At 43.4% G+C, this 18,698-nt stretch overlaps 1 protein-coding gene across 1 annotated transcript; it reads right to left on the bottom strand.

Annotated features, from left to right (window-relative positions):
* Window positions 1-6,797: 6,797 nt before the first annotated feature.
* Window positions 6,798-18,063, bottom strand: NANP (N-acetylneuraminic acid phosphatase). Its single transcript, XM_050746552.1, has 2 exons — window positions 17,908-18,063; window positions 6,798-10,450 (listed from the first exon to the last, which is right to left on the bottom strand). Exons 1-2 carry the CDS (start codon window positions 17,995-17,997, stop codon window positions 9,794-9,796), a joined length of 747 nt encoding a protein of 248 aa, XP_050602509.1. The 5' UTR covers window positions 17,998-18,063; the 3' UTR covers window positions 6,798-9,793.
* Window positions 18,064-18,698: the final 635 nt, after the last annotated feature.

The following is an 18,698-nucleotide window of genomic DNA, read 5'->3' on the forward strand; positions in this document are numbered from 1 at the left end:
TGAGAAGCAGTGGTGCACACCTGTAGTGCCAGCTTCTTGGGGGGTTGAGGTAGGAGGACACTTGAGCTAGGGAGGTCTAGGCTGCCTGGACCCATGTTCATACCACTGCACTCCACCCTGGGTTACAGGGTGAGATTCCATCTCAAAAAAAAAAAAGTAACTGAACTGTAGAGCTAGTGGTTGAGTACATCAAATGTAGCAGCTGTTCTTTTAGACAAGAAAATGAGCTCAGTGGTTTATTTCGTTATCATAAATATCAGTGGAAACATAAATAAATAATAAAGGGATAGCTCAGGATGTGCCAGAATGCCTCTTGCTTGTTCACTTTGAGGGAACATTTCCCTTCTTATCTTCACCTTACCTCCTGTCTCTCTTGGGACTGTTCCCTGCCCAGTTATGTAACCAAAACAGTACTTACCTCATTCACAAGTGTAATAGTTTGAGTAGCTCTTGCTAAGATATTAGAAAGCATGATGCAAACTGAGGCTTCAAAGTATTTATACGCTGGGGGTTGCCCACTTGGAATGCTCCTTATTGGAGGCCAGCCACCATGTAGAGGCCAGTCCCATGGAGAGGCTCTGGGACCACATGGAGAGTGGTCCAGTTGTTATAGCCATCCTGTGCAAGCATCCACATTGACCCATGTCAACAGCCGCAATGAACTGCCAGCCATGTGAGTGAGGCCATTTTGGATAGTTCAGACAAGCCAGTACTCCAGGTGATGCCACAATAAGTGATTTTTTGTTTTAATCCACTAAATTTTGGGGTGTATTTTTTTCAGCAATAGATTACTGAAACAATAAGTAATGGATTTTTTCTTTCTTTTCTTTTCCTTCCTTTCCTTCCTTCCTTCCCTCCCTCCCTCTCTCTCTTTTTAAAGAGATGGGGGTCTCACTATGTTGACCAGGTTGGTCTCGAACTCCTATACTCAAGTGATCCTCCCATCTCAGCCTCCCAAAGTGCTGGGATTACAGGCATGAGCCACTGTGCCCGACCCAATAAGTAATTGATTTTCTATTGCTGTCTTCTAGCCCCTCTTCTACTGACTCCAGCTACTTTTGTCATTTTTTCTGTTGTGTGATAGAAGCTTTCAGCACTGTATTCAGTAAATAGCCTGTAGCATCCTTTTTTAAAAAAGCCCTTCCAAGTAAAGGCATATTTCAAACTGTATTAAGAATATTTTCTGGCTGGGCATGGTGGCTCATGCCTGTAATCCCAGAACCTTTGGGAGGCCAAGGTGGGCAGATCCCTTGAGCTCAGGAGTTTGAGACCAGCCTGGTCAACATGGCAAAACCTCGTCTCTACAAAAAATACAAAAATTAGCCAGGCGTAGTGGCGCTCACCTGTAGTCCCAGCTACTCGGAAAGCTGCAGTGGAAGGATCGCTTGAGCCTGGGAGGCGAGGCTGCAGTGAGCCATGTTCATACCACTGCACCCCAGGGTGACAAAGTGAGACCTTGTCTCAAAAACAAAAACAAACAAACAAAAACAGGAACAGAACATGAATATTATGAATATTTTCCATCATAATGACAGTTGCTGCTGGAGTATACGTACTTCAGAAAGATTTTCTTCATTAAATACATATGTCAAATAAATGGAGATTTGTGACCATTCCGACAACTGTCATTTCCGTATCAGCTCAACAGTGTGGTACAGGTTATTAGCTGCTGCTTGGAAAAAGGCACATTACAGGAAGTGAACTAGCATCATCACTGCAGTCCTCAACACAGAATTCCCATTCTGCTTTATCATGGTGCAAAGGACAATTCTGCATGTGAAAGGAAGGAAAAGTAAAATTTGAACAAAAACGAGTTGATGAGTTATCCTTTGTTGCTAAAATGTGTTTAATTTCAATTAATTTTCACAGAAATAGCCAATAACTGCTTCATTTAACAGATATTCACTGAGTGCTTACCATGGGTCAGGAATATTCCTAAGTGCAAGATAAAGCCATATCCTGAAAAAAAAGTGGCATTGCCATTACTGAGATGTGGAAGACAGCAGGAAGAGCAGATTTGTGAGAGAAATCCAGGAGTTTGATTGGAGGGGAGTTATTTTGGTAATGTCCATTAGACATCTACGCAGAGATGCCAAGTGGGTTGAGGACACATATCTGAGAATCCAAATTGGCTGATCTGCTTAACCTCTAAGCTTCAATAAAATAGTCAATATAACTCCTTTAAGAATTAAAAAAATGTAATTTTAAAAAGGAACTATTTGAGTATTATTTCTTTAGTTGTCTGGTGGTTAAAACCACTTTATCTTCTGTGACTTTTTAAAAAATTTTACTTTTTATTAATTTTGTTTAAAAAATAGAGACGTGGTCAAGACCAGGTTGGTCTTCAACTCCTGGGTTTCAGTGATCCTCCTGTCTTGGCCTCCCAAAGTGCTGAGATTACAGGTGTGAGCCACCATGCCTGGTTATCTTCCATGACTTCTAAAATTTGAGTATTGGCCAGGCGCAGTGGCTCACACCTGTAATCCCAGCATTTTGGGAGGCCAAGGCAGACGGATCACTTGAGGTCAGGAATTCAAGACCAGCCTGGCCAACATGGGGAAACCCTGTCTTTACTAAAAATAGAAAAATTAGCCAGGCGTGGTAGCAGGCACCTGTAATCCCAGCTACTTTGGAGACTGAGGTAGGAGACTTGCTTGAACCAGAGAGGCAGAGGTTGCAGTGAGCCAAGACTGCACCACTGTACTCCCACTTGGGTGACAGAGCATGACTCTGTCTGGAAAAAAAAAAAAAAAATTGAGTATTGGAAATTTTTTTTTTTTTTTTTTAAAAGACAGAATCTTGCTCTGTCACCCAGGCAGACAGTGACAAAAACACAGTATACAGTAGTGGAAACACAGCTCACTGCAGCCTCGACCTCCTGGGCTCAAGCAATCTTCCTGCCTCAAGCTCCTGTATAGCTGGGACCACAGGCACATGTCACCATGTCTGGCTAATTTTTTTAAATTTTGTGTAGACACATTATCTCTCCTTGTTGCCTAGGCTGGTCTTGAACTCCTGGGCTCAAGCAATACTCCCACCATGGCGTCCCAAAGTGCTGAGATTATAGGCATGAGCCACCGCACCCAGCCTGAAGATCTTATCTGAAGGTCAGGTTGATCACAATGACATCTTCTAAGAAATCCATTGGAAATAACTGTATTATCATACATGAATGAAGACTGGTTTAAAAAATTTATGGTTTTATCTGGCTAAATTTTAGTCCTATTGCTAGGAGTAAGTTAATTTTTTAAAAGTCTAAATCTAAGAAAAAAACAAAGTACAAATCTAATGTATCCCAGTAAAAATGATTTTAATTTTAAAGAAATCTAAGAGAGTGTAACTGTTTTAGAAGTGATTTGGGAATAGGGTTGCTGATGTTGGCCAAAGACCCAGTCAGACTGTGCAAGCATGTCAATAAACATCTATGTCTAAGCAATGGCAAAAGTTCACAAACACAGGACAACAAGGAGACTCCCATCACGATAAGAGTTGTGTCAAAGAGTGTCACATACAAGGACATAGAGAAAAAGGAAACTAGGTAATTCAAAACAATAAATTAAAAGAAGAAAAAAGCTGCAGGCATGCTGTAAATCTCCACCTCAAATGAGCATTTCTGGCCTGTGAGTAGTGACTATCGGGCATGGGGTCAGTTTCATGGGTCTTGACCAACATTGAACACAAAGTGGAAAAAGAACTTCCACGTCAAGATGGTGGATGGGAATACACATCTGATAGCTTGTACCCCAAACTCAGTTAAAACTACAGTAAAGGAATTCACACACACAAGCACACACACACAAACCCACAAGGACCAGGAAGACAGGCATCAACCACAACACAACTTTGGAAGCTGCAAAGCATATGGACAAGTGGCAAAGGATCTGGTAGACTAAAGAAAGCGAGTCCTGACCAGCAATGGGGAAGGTTGAGAAATAATGAGGTACGCAGCAGACTCCTCCAAAGACGTGGGCACTGACATCCCCAGATGCTGCGGTCCTGAAGGAGAGGAAAGGAGCAGCTGAATTAAGGAGGCTGGGGTAAAAAGGTGCTCAGGGTACAAACGAACCCCTAGATCCCTGTCCTCACTCCAACTTGTTCTCTCTCAGCAGACATTGGGATGCTTCTCTGTGGAGGGTAAGACAGAGGGGTCTCTAACCTGGGGAATACCAAGCACAGCTGGACTCAGGTGCAACCAGAAACAGAGAGCAGCTGACTATATGCACACACACCCTTCCCACTCAGCTCCTAATACTGACATCAGACCTCTAATCTCCAGTCTGAAGATTCATCTCTAGGAAAGCAGACCAACCAAGTGAAAAGACTTTAACACTCTGACCTCAGGGATCCCTCAACTAACAGCCCATCCAGATACCCCACAATAAAAGAACCTCTGATTTGAGAAGGCCCATGCATTTGTGTGGAACTTCCAATCAGCATTTCCATCTCTCTTCTCTTTATCATAAATAACCAAGGGTGAATGGGCACTTGAGGAAAGCCTCTAGTATGAATAAACAAACCCAAATAAACAGATTAGGGAAACTTAGAATGGTATATATGCTGTGGATTCTTTTAAAACTTAATTTTTTTTTCAGAGATGATACTCCACTCAAAAACAAAACAAAAAACAAACAAACAAAAAAATTCCAGAATGTTTAGAAAATTTTTTAAAAAAGCTCTTGGGGCCAGGAATGGTGGCTCACGCCTGTAATCCCAGCACTTTGGGAGGCTGAGGCAGGTGGATCATGAGGTCAAGAGATCGAGATCATCCTGGCCAACATGGTGAAACCCCGTCTCTATTAAAAACACAAAAATTAGCTGGGCGTGGTGGTGCGCGCCTGTAGTCCCAGCTACTCGGGAGGCTGAGGCAGGAGAATCGTTTGAACCTGGGAGGTGGAGGCTGCAGTGAGCCAAGATGGCGCCACTGCACTCCACCCCGGTGACAGAGCAAGACTCCATCTCAAAAAAAAAAAAAAAAAAAAAAAAAAAAAAAAAAAGAAGATCTCAGGAGGCCCTTGCGCCTCACAACACACATATGGTTAAGGCCCTGCCACCTACTTCATGGCAGCTAATTATTATATACTATATATATATATTTTTCTTGTTTTTTTCCTTAAAATAAAACTAAAGCCTTTTTTTTTTTTTTTTAAGACTGAGTCTCACTATGTTGCCTAGACTGGAGTGCAGTGGCGTGATCTCAGCCCACTGCAACCTCTGCCTCCTGTCTTCAGTGATTCTCCTGCCTCAGCCTCCCAAGTAGCTGGGACTTAAGGTGTGTGCCACCATGCTCAGCTAATTTTTGTATTTTCAGTAGATGGGGTTTCACCATGTTGGCCAGGCTGGTCAGGAACACCTGAACTCAAGTGATTAAAAAATGCACTGGGGCTGGGCATGGTGGCTCATGCCTGTAATTTTAGCACTTTTGGGAGGCCCAGGTGAGTGAATTGCTTGAGGCCAGGAATTTGAGACCAGCCTGGGGAACATGGTGAAACCCTTTCTCTACAAAAAATACAAAAAAATTAGTTGGGTATCATAGCATGTGCCTGTAGTCTCAGCTACTCTGGAGGCTGAGGTCAGAGAATCGCTTGAGCCCAGGAATTAAAGGCTGCAGTGAGCCATGACTGTGCTACCACACTCCTCACTGGGTGACCAAGTAAGGACCCTGTCTAAAAAAAGAAAAAAAAGAAAATCAAGCTCTTGGAAATCTTTAAAAGGTATGATAATAGAGGAAAAAAATAATAGAAGGATTGGAAGGTAAAGTTGAAGAAGCAGAGTAACAGAGATGGAAAAACGGGAGTGAAAAGATAAAACAAAGTGGAAGGTCGGTAAAGGAGTTCTAACATCTGAATAACAGTAAGAGAAACCAAAAAAAAAAAAAAAAAAAAAAAAAAAAAAAAAAGGGAGGCAATTATCAATGAAGTCATTAAATTCCCCAGGACTAAGAAAATATGATTTTGATTGAAAGGGTTCAGCATGCCAAGCACAGAGGATGGAAACACCCTCTTCAAGGCATGTCATCATGGACCACTGGAAGAAAATAAGGTTCTAAGAGTTACAAGAGAGAAAGAAAGTGGTCACATACAAATGGCTGTTAGACCACAGACCAATGCCTTCAAAATTTCAAGTAAAAATGTTATCTAAATACAGGCTGTTAAAACTATCAATGACGGGAGAAGAGAATAAAGACATTTTCAGACATTTCAGATCTCAAAAGTTTTACCTCCTACACATGTTACTGGGAATCTATTCAAGGATGCATGCCACCAAAAAGAGGGAATAAGTCAAAATAGGAATACACAGGACACAGAAAATAGGAAATTTAACATAAGAGGCAAAGGGAATCACCAGGGTGGTGGTATGCGAAAGTCAATGGAACTACAGAGATCTTGCTCATGGCTGAGACCATGAAGGTATTATGTTTCTAACACAAATGGCTTAAACACAAGCTGCATGACTCTTAGATTATCTGAGCAAGAGCACTGTTTCCCAAATTGAAATACAGAAATTAAAAATCTGCCTGAATTCAAATGATTCTATATAGTCTTATATACTTCTATATGCAAGTCTACATGAAGTTGGTAACAGCAGTGGCCTTGGCTGGGTGACATGGCTCACACCTATAATCCTAGCATTTTTGGAGGCCAAGGCAGGTGGACTGCTTGAGCTCAGGAGTTTGAGACCAGCCTGGCCAACATAGTGAGACCCTGTCTCTATTTTTAAAAATAAAACAAAAACTAAACAGTAGTGGCCTTTAGGGCAAGTGGGTTGTGGGCCCCTAGCAAAGAGATGAGGAGAATGACTTTTCACCATTCACCCTTTTATTTTTTTTGACTTGTGTCAAAAAAACAAGTAGTACTTGTTCAACAATGAATATATTTCCTAATTCAAAAAAGAATGGAATGAAAAATATCTGATCACCATACTTAACAAGAATGTTTTATGAAAATTAAACATATAAAACTAGATTCCATATAAATATTGTGCTATACTATAAATATAAATGTATTATATTTAAATATTTTTATATAAATGTTATATTTATATTTATTTATATATATTTATAATGTTATCTAACACTATAAATGTGTTAAAGAGGTTATGATAGAAACTGTTTCTTACTGAAGGTTGCAAAGAACTTTGAAAACAATAAACCAAGTACTCTGGTAGAGACCTGCTTTCCTACAATACTGAGCATCCACTAGGTCCTGGGCAATCCCAGATCTGAGATGTTTGTGCCCTTGTATGTGGAGGTGCACATGGAACCAAACATCCCCACCTGGTGCTGGAATTCCAGGTGCAGTGTCCATTCATGTCTGTTCTAGGCCCACCTCTGTAAACAGTGTTAGGGAGGGCCTCTGGCTATGTGTGAGAAGGTCACTACAGGGAAACTTTGAAAAAAAATAAAGATGACAAAACATCACTGTTACAATTTTAAGGAATATTATTCTAAAACAAAAAATATTATTAATAAAATCATAGGTTTATTCCAATATTTTAAAATATTTTCTGTAACATTCCACTCAGAAGGTAGATAACCACAAAGCTCTTCCCTAAGGAAGGGTGCAAATGGAATGTAAGATATTACTGTACTCTGTAGAATACAAACTGTGAAGACAAGGAAATTCAATTATTCAATTTTTTCTTCCTACACCATTTCTGCTGGAGAACTGCTCACTCAACATCCCAGAAGCTATCTTGTTGAGATTTGCTACCACGATATAGGAGTGATGAACCTTCACTCTCAGCACAATGAATGTGACACTGCCTACATCCATCCTGTGTGAGAGTTAAAAGGACAACCCCCCTGCAGCACACGCCAACCAATCTATCAGAGCAATCATGCACATGACTTCTGCCAAAATCCTCCAACTTAATTTTTAAATAGCTAAAATATGATCAAGGTCATATGGGTACTGCACTTGAAACTACAAACATCCTCTGTTCACAAATGTTCACTGTTATAGCAACAGCACTTTGGGACAATCAAGGGCACAATCACATTTTAAAAAATCAAGAGCAAAAAGTAAACACAAAAGGGCATTTGCATGAGGCAGAGAATCCTGTTTCTTGGCAGTAGACAGAAAACTGGCTAAACAAATAGGCTCACAGATACGTACAATCTACAATTTGATTCTGAGTATTAGTCTTGAAGACATAGCTATACACATCCCAACATACAGCCTACTATTTTACATTAGTAGTTTCTTATATAACAGTTGGAAGAAAAACGTATCAAAAACCAACCTAAATCATATTAACCACTTTAATAAACCCCTTTATACTTTCTTTTTTTCAACCACTTTACTCCAGGTTTGGTTAGTATAATTACAAGACTGTCTAGCCTAATAGTCTAGAGAAAATTCTCCGGTTCCAAGATGATGCCTTGCTATGTAGCCATTAATTATTAAGCTCCTAGTAAACCCTGAATTAGATATAGAAATTTGCAAAACAATATTTCCAAGAATGTGAAAAACAGAGGAAATTTAAGGCAGATGGTAACTCTAAGAAGAGTCACACAAGTATTAAATTGGCACGCTGGAAATGGCTCATAGCAAAATCTAATTTTCTATCAGATGAGGGGGCCGGACACAGTGGCTCATGCCTGTAATCCCAGCACTTTAAGAGGCTGAGGTGGAAGGATCACTTGAGTCCAGGAATTTGAGATCAGCCTGGGTAACATAGCAAAATCCCATCTCTACAAAAAAACAAAACAAAACAAAACAAAACATTAGCTGGTGTGGTAGTGTGTGCCTGTAGTCCCAGCTACTTGGGAGGCTGAGGTGGGAGGATCACTTGAGCTCAGGAGGCAGAAGTTGCAGTCAGCCGAGACGGCGCCACGGCACTCCAACCTGGGTGACAGAGATCCCATTTCAAAAAAAAAAAAAAAAAGGAACAGATTGGGGCTGCATGGTTAGGCTATACTGAGGAAATGTTCCTCTTATGGATTCACAAAAGAAAAATGACTTTTAGTGCCATGTGCCTTGCAATTATCTATAGCAAAACAGTCTAGCTCCCTCAACCCCACTGTGTGTCCGGGAAAAGATAGTGAAAACATTTCCTGGAGAGGTGAAGACTACAAGGAAGCTACCAGCTCACTGTGCACAGGTGAGAAAATGTCATGGTAAGGGAGCACCACGTGTTGATTTTAATAGCTTTTTCTAACTGGAGGAATCTGTCACATGCCATAGAAAAATTGCTCCCTGCCTTCTGAAAAAAAAAATGTCATACAGAAAAATCAGATTCATAAAAGAAAGTATACATCCAAAGTAGGCAAAAACTATGGTTTATGCTTTCAAAATATGCAAAATAATTTCACTATAAAATACCTTGATTTGCATGTGACTTAGTACTTATTTCATATTAACCAGATTCAGTTGCTTTGATAAATCTGTTTTAGAATATCTATTTTTAAGCCAAAAGATAAACCTTACATTTGTGCATCCATATGTAAAGCAATCCTGCTTGGCGTTATGCAGCCAAGATACTAAAAGATTAATAACATAATTTTAAATGCTCCAGTTACAGACTAACAAATAATATATTTCCTCAAATTTTCTGGGCTACACTACTGACTTGTATTAATGCAATCTGAATTTTCAGATAGAAGTACTACTCAATGGTTGGTTGTTACAACTTAGAAGCAATAGGGTTGGGAAGACCTTAAAAATATTGGCCATTAAATCGTAAGTAAAATTATTCTTAGAGCTGGATTATCGTAAATGGAGTGCCCTAACTTTTCTTATTTCCTACTCTGCAAATTGACTCTAACATTCATAATCATGCCCCTTTATGTGCTTTAAGTGGACATACTGACTTTGCGGTCTATACTTTGTAAGAGAGCAGGTAACTCTAGCACAGAAGAAACTATGTAATGCGGAACTGGGGAGGACTTCAGTGGCACTATTCCATTTTTATTGATCCAGACTGTTGCTTTCAATCCTGCATTGAGGCCTCCTTGGATGTCGGTTTCTAATGTGTCACCGACCATCACACAGTCCCCAGGTTGTACTCCAAGAAGATTGCAGCAGTAATAAAATATGGACGGTGCTGGTTTCTCCTCTCTCTGCTCTCCACCTACAACAACAGCATCAAAATAGGACTGACAGGCACAAGCCTCAATCTTCTCCCTCTGGGTCTGTCTGTCCCCATTCGTTAAGAGAAGTAGGCGGACCTCCTTTCGAAGTTCAGTAAGCATGGCTTTGACATCTTCTGCTAGTGTCATATGCTGTAAACGTGTAGATTTCCAAAGGAAATAACATTCTTCAGCCAATTTTCTATTGGCTGCACCACCTTTTGTTTCCTGGATTGCTTCTTCCCAATGTGAAGTCCTTAAATCAGTAATGCATATATTGTAAGGATGAAAACATTCCTTGCTGAGTTTAACTTGAACTTTATCACAGATGATTTCAGCCTCTTCTTTATAATGGTATTTTGATTGTAAGAGTTTTATCACCTAAATAATGGAAAATAACTCCATTAACACATTGCATGTCTTTAATAGTCATGCCCTAGGAAGCTGTGATCCTACAAGTGGCTGAGAGATTCCAACTCCACTCCTCTGCTTTAAAGCAGCTATTTCTGGTGGGAATTGGCCTTATTTTTAGAGACAACAAAGTGAGGCTCTCCCAACCTCTCTAGAACTCACTCATTTTTTAAAACCAACTTCTTCATATATAGCTAATAACAATCCTTTGTTTGGTAGTTTAGAGTCCAACATCTTTCATTCTGGTCACGAAGACATGAAAATAAAACTTGTGCTTATTGGGCCGGGTGTGGTGGCTCATGCCTGTAATCCCAGCACTTTGGAAGGCCGAGGTGGCAGGATCACTTGAGCCTAGGAGTTCAGGACCAGTGTCGGCAACATAGCGAGACCCCATCTCAAAAACAAAACAAAAAATCCTTGTACTTATTTTTGGTAAAACATTTAAAATTTCTGACAACCACTATTTAGACTATTATCAGAAAAAAATAACACCTAGTTCATCTAATTTTTTCTCATCTATATCCATTTCATATTTTGAAGACCTAAATTGACTATCACCTATAATGGGATTGAATTCTACACTTTTATTTTTTTTGAGACAGAGTCTCATTCTGTAGCTTAGGCTCAAGTGCAATGGCACCAGCTCAGCTCACTGCAACCTCCACCTCCAGGCTCAAGGGATTCTCCTGCTTTAGCCTCCTGTGTAGCTGGGATTACAGGTGCCCGCCACGACGCCTGGTTAATTTTTGTATTTTTAGTAGAGACAGGGTTTCACCATGTTGGCCAGGCTGGTCTCGAACTCCTGACCTCAAGTGATCTGCCCGCCTCGGCCTCCAAATTACTGGGATTACAGGTGTGAGCCACTTTGTATGGCCCAATTCTGTACTTTTTTGCTTTTTGATACAGAGGCTCGCTCTGTTGCCCAGGCTGGAGTGCATTGGCACAATCTCACCTCTGCCTCCTGGGTTCAAGTGATTCTCCTTCAAGATCTCCAGCTGCTCACAGCAGTAACCTGCTCATTAAGCTGCTCTAACCTGTGCTGGACTCCTTCCCCTTCTTGTCTCCTTGACCCCTTAACGTGTATCCTGGGATCACCTCATAAACTGCCTCTCGAATAGCTGGGACTATAGGTGCCCGCCACCATGCCTGGCTAATTTTTGAATTTTTAGTAGAGGCGGGGTTTCACCATGTTGGCCAGGCTAGCCTTGAATTCTTGACCCCAAGTGATCTTCCTGCTACTGCCTGTCAAAGTATTGGGATTACAGGCACGAGCCACTGTGCCGGGCCCCAATTCTGTACTTTTGAGTTAAATACTCCCTCTCCTGTCTTCCCAAGGCTCTTTATGTGTGCTTTTATAACACTAATCCATTTGGCCTGTCTTCTAACTTTTCCCAAAAACCCCTAATGTGGCAACCACTGTACTACATACTTACATACATTATTTCTAATCTTTTCTACAATCCTGCAAGACAGTTCCATGTTCCAAATGAGGCAGGGAAGTGCAGAACTCTTAATAACTTGCCCATCTGGGATCTGCATCCATACCTGCTTACTTCCAAAGCCCACATGCTTGCCTTTGCACTATGTCTTAAGCGCTGGAGAATGGCCTTTGTCCTTGGGGCATTATCTGCTGGGGAATATACAGCCACTACAAATGATGGGGCGGGGGGGGCATGCCATGACAGTTTGAACAAGCTGTGGGAATAATACGGAAGTCATTCCACAGGGTAGCTGGCATAGGAAGTCACATTGAGACCAAGGAGTAAACAAGCAGAAAAAGTGGGTATGGGAAGAGAAGAAAATCATTCCAGACAGAGGAACAGCATGAACAAAGGCCAAGAGTTCAAAATTTTGTGGAAAAAGCAAGAAGCTGAGTTGAGCCCAAATGGAGGCACGTGAGGGAGGATGCCAAGAGATGCAATTGGGGAACCTGTTTGCAGATAGTTTGTGAAGCGCCTTGAACCCCATGCTATAGCAGGTGCTGCTTAAATCCCCTTGGCACACACTATATTCACTCGCCAGTGGCTTCCCACTCAAGTGTGGGCCTCTCTGCTTGTGGGCTTTACTTGGCCACATACAGGGTATCTATACACACAGGAAGGGGCTAAAAAGTATTGCCCTGGGAGCAGCCCTCAACAAATGTAGGTTAGAAACTGGCGAATAAATATCACAGCTTCCTTGCCCCTTGGGGAGCGCAACTGAACCCTGTTCTGTGTACTGTCTCCCAGAGATCTCCAGCTGCTCACAGCAGTAACCCTGCTCTAACCTGTGCTGGACTCCTTCCCCTTCTTGTCTCCCTGACCCCTTAACGTGTATCCTGGGATCACCTCATAAACTGCCTGCACTGGAAGTCCTGTGTTCAGGTGAGCACCTGAGGAAAGTCAAACAGGCTGGGCAATGCTGGCTCTTTGAAATGCACCCAGCTACAGCTAAAATATATCTGTTGTAACAGGATTAGAGAATATGCAGTATGCTACTCACACCAAAAACTCAACTCACCTACTGAGAGAAAAACGCACGTCTTTTTCTTCCCTCAGAGTAAAAGAATCACAACAAAGGAAAAGGGTCTTTTTTTTTTTTTTTTTTTTTTTCCCCAAACAGGATCTCGCTCTGTTACGCAGGCTGGATGGAGTGCAGTAGAGGAATGATTATAGTTCACTGTGGCCTCAAACTCCTGGGCTCATCTCCCTTCAGTACCCCGAGGAGCTAGGACTACAAGTGCACACCACCATACCTAGCTAACAAGTTTTTTTGTAGAGACGGGTCTGGCTGTATTGCCCAGGATTGTCTTTAACTCCTGGCCTCAAGCAATCCTCCTGCCTTGGCCTTCCAAAGTGCTGGGAATTACAGGTGTGAGCCACTGTGCCTGGCTGAAAGGAAAACATTTTTTGAGGTATTTGTGCTAATCAGAAAATGTATCAGAAGACTCGGCCATATCAGAAAAAAAAATTTTTTTAAGAAAAAAGAAAAGAAAATGTAATCATTAAGAAAAATCTTATCTGCCCAAGAAAAATATAACAGCCCTAGGAATTTTAGGTAGAGGCAAAACACTGTAAAATTTTGCTTTATAAATTTCTATTAATAAAACATTTTCAATCTCCATGTTTATCTCACCATTTTTGCTAGCAACATCAATTGAAGGACTCTTAAGCTATTACTGACAGGAGCTCCAAAGTTTCAGCAACCCTACAGCAGTGCAAGGACACATGCCTCTAGGACTCCACAGAGTTTGAGCTCAAATAGGGGCTGGCTCATAACAAGTAAACAAAGAGCTCCCAATACAGACTCAATTTCCTGTTACTTCCACTGGTGCTTCATTAAGCACATTCTTGGGGCTCTGAAAAAGTAGGATTTGCTCACCTTAAAAGGGGGATGTTTGTAAAGGCATGGTATGCCACTCCCAAGTTTCAAAATCTCTTCCTATTCTATCCCTTCAATTAACTTCATTTTGTCACACAGCAAGTAATTACAGGTTGGTGTGGGACAGTAAGTAGCATTTTAACAATATTAACATCTTTAGGAAAAAAGCTTATCAGCATTCATTTATTAGTTCAAACAGAAATTAACACCTACCCTGAATTAGTATGCGTTATTACAAACTCTTCTAACAGCTGCACTGAAAATGGGAGTATTGATTGAACTGGAGGTGAAGGAAAAAGTTCTCTAACTTGCAGGTGCGAGGATACTTTGTGTGTGACTGGTAAGGCAGGGCTGAAAAAGATTTTGGTATGAAGAGCCCACCAGGTGCTCGCTGGCCTGAAGAAAGGGGCCCTGCTCTGATAGATGGGCTATCAGTTAGTAGACTAATATGAACTCAAACTTCACTTACTTCAAAACTCTATCTTAAGGCTCTGAACATATACAAAAAAGGAAACTCTATTCTTCTACTGTCCGCTCCCTAGATCCAGAACTAACGTTAGTATCATCAATACTTTAGTTAACCGATTTTAAAAGACTTTTTGAGGGCTTAGTTTGGGAACTATCTAATACTTTACAACACTTTAAGAAAAGTGTATTCTGAATACTAATCATTTGGATATGAAGTGTATGGCAGGTGCACCTGACAGCACTAACTTACGCACAACCTTAGAATGACTCTGTGGTCTATGAGGAATGTGTATTTGGGTTCCAAGATAAGGAGTTCAGGAGTGTCCAATCCGGAGATTCATCTCTTATTTAGGAGGAAGATCTGGACCATGGCCCATCCCATCCTGTGGAACTCAGGTTGCAGAGGGGATAGAGGCCCTTTTTTTTTCCTTTCCATTAAACGAACGTGGCCAGGAGGAGAATGCTGCAGGGAGGGTGCTAAGTGAAAATGCTATATAAACTGCATTCTTTTTACAAGCGGCTGCAGTTCTGTCCAGCCCACTGCCAATGGACCATCTTGTATATAAGTTCCCGCAAAAACCCGTTCTCATTTGCTGGCTTCGAGTCTCAACTTCAGCCTCTTGAACATGGTGCTATCCCTACTTCCCTACTAAAATCAACAGGGATCCAGCACGACAGAAGGGGATGAATCCCAAATAAAACTATTCATACTTTAAAAACACACTCACAAAATGAGACCTGCACTCAGCCTAGCAATTCAAGCAGCCCTTCTGTTATTTCTATTTCAAGTCTGTGCTCAAACATCACCTATTCGATGAGGCCAAATCTGAACAGTCTATTTAAAATGTTGATTTGTTACCCTCTCTGCTTTTTCTACCACACCTGTAAATATTTATTATGTTCATTGCCATGCCCACTAAGAAGTAAATTCACAAATGCAAAAATCTCTTCTGCTTTGTTCACTGAGAAACTCCAGGTTTCTGTAGAAAAGTTCCTGAGTAATTACCATGAAAAAAACAGGTCTAAAGAGGGAGGAAAAAAATAACTTACCTAGGTGATTAAAAAAATTAAAGTTCATACATACAGTCAGTATCTGACCTCTTGTCCCCAAGCCCAAGGCAATAAATAGCTGGACCTTTCCCTCTTCCTCCATTCATAAATTATTTTCAATGATTTATGAAAGCTGGCATGTTACTTTTGAACAGGTCAACATCTATGAATGTTATTGTTTCCTTACGTGATAAAGTATTCCCTGTATAGCCAAGAGCACACAGTTCGATTCTGCTCATTTATTAGGCTAATTTCTTATCCTGCTAATTTATTATTACAGGCTAATTACAAAGGAGGCAGTAATAGAACCATGTCTCGAAGTAAAAATTTGTATCCATCCATCCAGCATTTATTCAACATTTGCCATGTGTCAAACGAGGAGAATTAAGACAGTTTGTTCCCTCCCAAGCTCACTATTTAGTTGTAGGCACCTGACTTTCAAAATTAATTGTAATATCCTTTGACAGATGCATTAAGAAATATCTGAACAAAATTGAGCACTAGTATAAGTGAGGGTGTAAAGACCAGGGAGACATACGATTTAGTCTTTGTTTTAAAAATATTGCTGTGGCAAGAATGTGGAGGACACACTGGATGTGGTAAACCTGGAGACAAGCCCACAGCAACAGTCTAGGTGAGAGATGAGTTCAGCTGTAACTGAGACATGCACGGGGAATGTGCAGTGGTGGACAGGCAGCATACGAGGGTGGAAGGTGCTGTAATTCGCTGAGTGGACACTGCACCCATGGGCTTCCCAAGCATTACAGGGTTATTGAGGACTAATATAATTCACATTTTATGAAGATATAAGGCTCCGACTGGTTAATTCCTGGAGGCACTTTCAGCTAGGTTTTCGGAGAGCTGTGATTCATATTCAAATGTCTGATTTTTAAAGCCCAAACTCTGGAACTACAGCAAGAATTGGCCTAAAGCAGTAATTTAATTGGAATGCACAGGGCTCAGCTTACTAATAACACACAGGTAAATATGCAACGTCCGCAGCCAGAGATACTGGAGGCAATATGGCACAGGGTGGTACCCCTGAGGTGGAGGCCAACGTTATATAGAAGGGACAGTTAAAAGTGGGGAATGCTGGCCGGGCGCGGTGGCTCAAGCCTGTAATCCCAGCACTTTGGGAGGCCGAGGCGGGCAGATCACAAGGTCAGGAGATCGAGACCACAGTGAAACCCCGTCTCTACTAAAAATACAAAAAATTAGCCGGGCGCGGTGGCGGGCGCCTGTAGTCCCAGCTACTCAGGAGGCTGAGGCAGGAGAATGGCGTAAACCTGGGAGGCGGAGCTTGCAGTGAGCCGAGATCGCGCCACTGCACTCCAGCCTGGGCAACAGCGTGAGACTCCGTCTCAAAAAAAAAAAAAAAAAAAAAAAAAAAAAAAAAAAAAAGTGGGGAATGCCTCAGTAAAGTCATGAAGACAGACTTTAAAAATGTCCACGGATTCTGGCAATTTGGGATTGCCTAGTGACCCACCAAGTCTATTCAGTCTAGTGGTGAAGATAAAGCAACATTACCATGGATTTAGTAATAAATAGGAGGTAGAGATAAGGAGATAATGGGTATGGATTTCTCCGGGAAAACATGGCTGTCAAGAGAGACAGGTAACATCTAGAGCAGGAAGAACAGCCCAAAGGGAGGCATTCTTTTTACAGCTTTTTTAAAACTATAGGGCAAACATGAATATACGGCAGGAGTGGAATGCAGCTAAAAAGAAAACGGATGAGGTAGTGGAAGATCCAGGGACACAAAAACTGATGAAGCATGAAGAGGACGGGGAGCTCAGGTTTGGACGAATTAGCTTTTGAAAGTGGGTTTTCCACATCTGATAAGTCCTTTGCTTTCCCCTTGAAGCTGAAGAAAGAGAAAGAGAAGCCGGGGTGGACTCGGGCTGGAACACGGGAAGGTCTGAAACTGCCTCCGCGCGTGTAGAGGAGCGGTGCCGCGAAGCAGCGCCTCGGGAAAGGCATGCCCTCGCAGCACGGGCTTTTGCTGTGTCACCTCAGAAAGCCACGGGGACCACCACCCCGCCACGGAGGCCAGAAGGAGTTCTGTGGGGACAATTCTCTAAAGCAGGGCTTATGTCCAGGCTCGGTACTGACAGCCGTGTCCCTTCTTGGGGCAACACTGGGGCTAAGTCTACCAAGTCTCCTCCCGGCACCCCCCACACCGACACCCTGACTGGGGGCGGGCCCAGCGCCTGGTCTCGCGGCTTTGCTGTCGCCTCCCACGCCCACGGGCACCTCCGCCACCGTGGCAGCCTTCATGGAGCCCTTCCGCGTCCCGAGCGCCCAGGCACCCGCCAGCGGCCGCCCCGGGGCTCGAGGTTGGGTGGCGAGCGGTGGCCAGGTCAGGGAAAGCAGACCCGCAGGGCCCGCGCACCTCCAGCCACCTCCGCACCCGGACGCTCCCGAGATCTCAACCAGCAAGAGCGGCCCACGGCGCCAGGGTGGAAGTGGGGTCACGGGGAGGTGAGCGCGCAGGACGCTGCCGGGCGCACTGACCCCGCCCAGAGGAGCGCCACTGGAGGGGACGTTACCTCCAACATGCCTCTCCTGCTCGCCCCGGCAGTGTCGATGAGAGTGTTATCCAAGTCAAAGAAAACGGCCCGCACACGGCTCAGCCCCATAGCGCCGGCCGCTCGCGCGACCCGTAGCCTCGCCGCCGCCGCCTGCACATGCGCAAGGCGGGCTGCCCCGCGAAACGTGGGAGGAGCCGCGAGGTCACCAGACCCTCTCCAGGCGGCGGGGGAATTCCCGCGATCGGTTCATTCCCTGCGCCGCCGAGAAAAGTGAGATCCCGCGAGATTCCCGGGGTCCGGTCTCTCAAGAGTGCTGGAAGCGTGCGTGGGCGCGGCGGCGTGGCGCGACTTCTCAGTGGCTGTGGCTGGTCCGAAGCGTGGTCCTCTTCCTGGTGTCTTTCTGCTTTTTGCTTACCTCCCTGGGCCCTCCGGCGCGAGGGACCGTCATCGCTGCCTCTAGGGAGGTTGTCTGCGCTGCCAGGCGCTGGGCAGCGGGCTCTCCGGGTGGCCGGACGGGCGGCGTGGAGTCGTCTGCGGGCCCGGTGTCGGCCGTGAGCGCCCGCGGTCCTAGCCTGGCTGTGCGTGCAGGTCACTGTCGGCGATCCGGGGATGGCAGAAGGTGGAGCCTGCGCCTTCCCACCTCGCGCCGTTTGCGGCCTTCACCGGGGTGGAATCCCTGTCAGCTTGGGCCCGCGCCAGCCTGTTTTTGAAAGAAAGATGTGACTTGGGTCTCTTACAACCCGTTGAGTACCTGTGCCCGAAGACGAAGGGACTGTGTAGTGGCTGCCCCATGTTTTGCCCTTCCTGAT

Source organism: Macaca thibetana, chromosome 10 (genome assembly GCF_024542745.1).
Source record: "Macaca thibetana thibetana isolate TM-01 chromosome 10, ASM2454274v1, whole genome shotgun sequence".
Taxonomy (NCBI): domain Eukaryota; kingdom Metazoa; phylum Chordata; class Mammalia; order Primates; family Cercopithecidae; genus Macaca; species Macaca thibetana.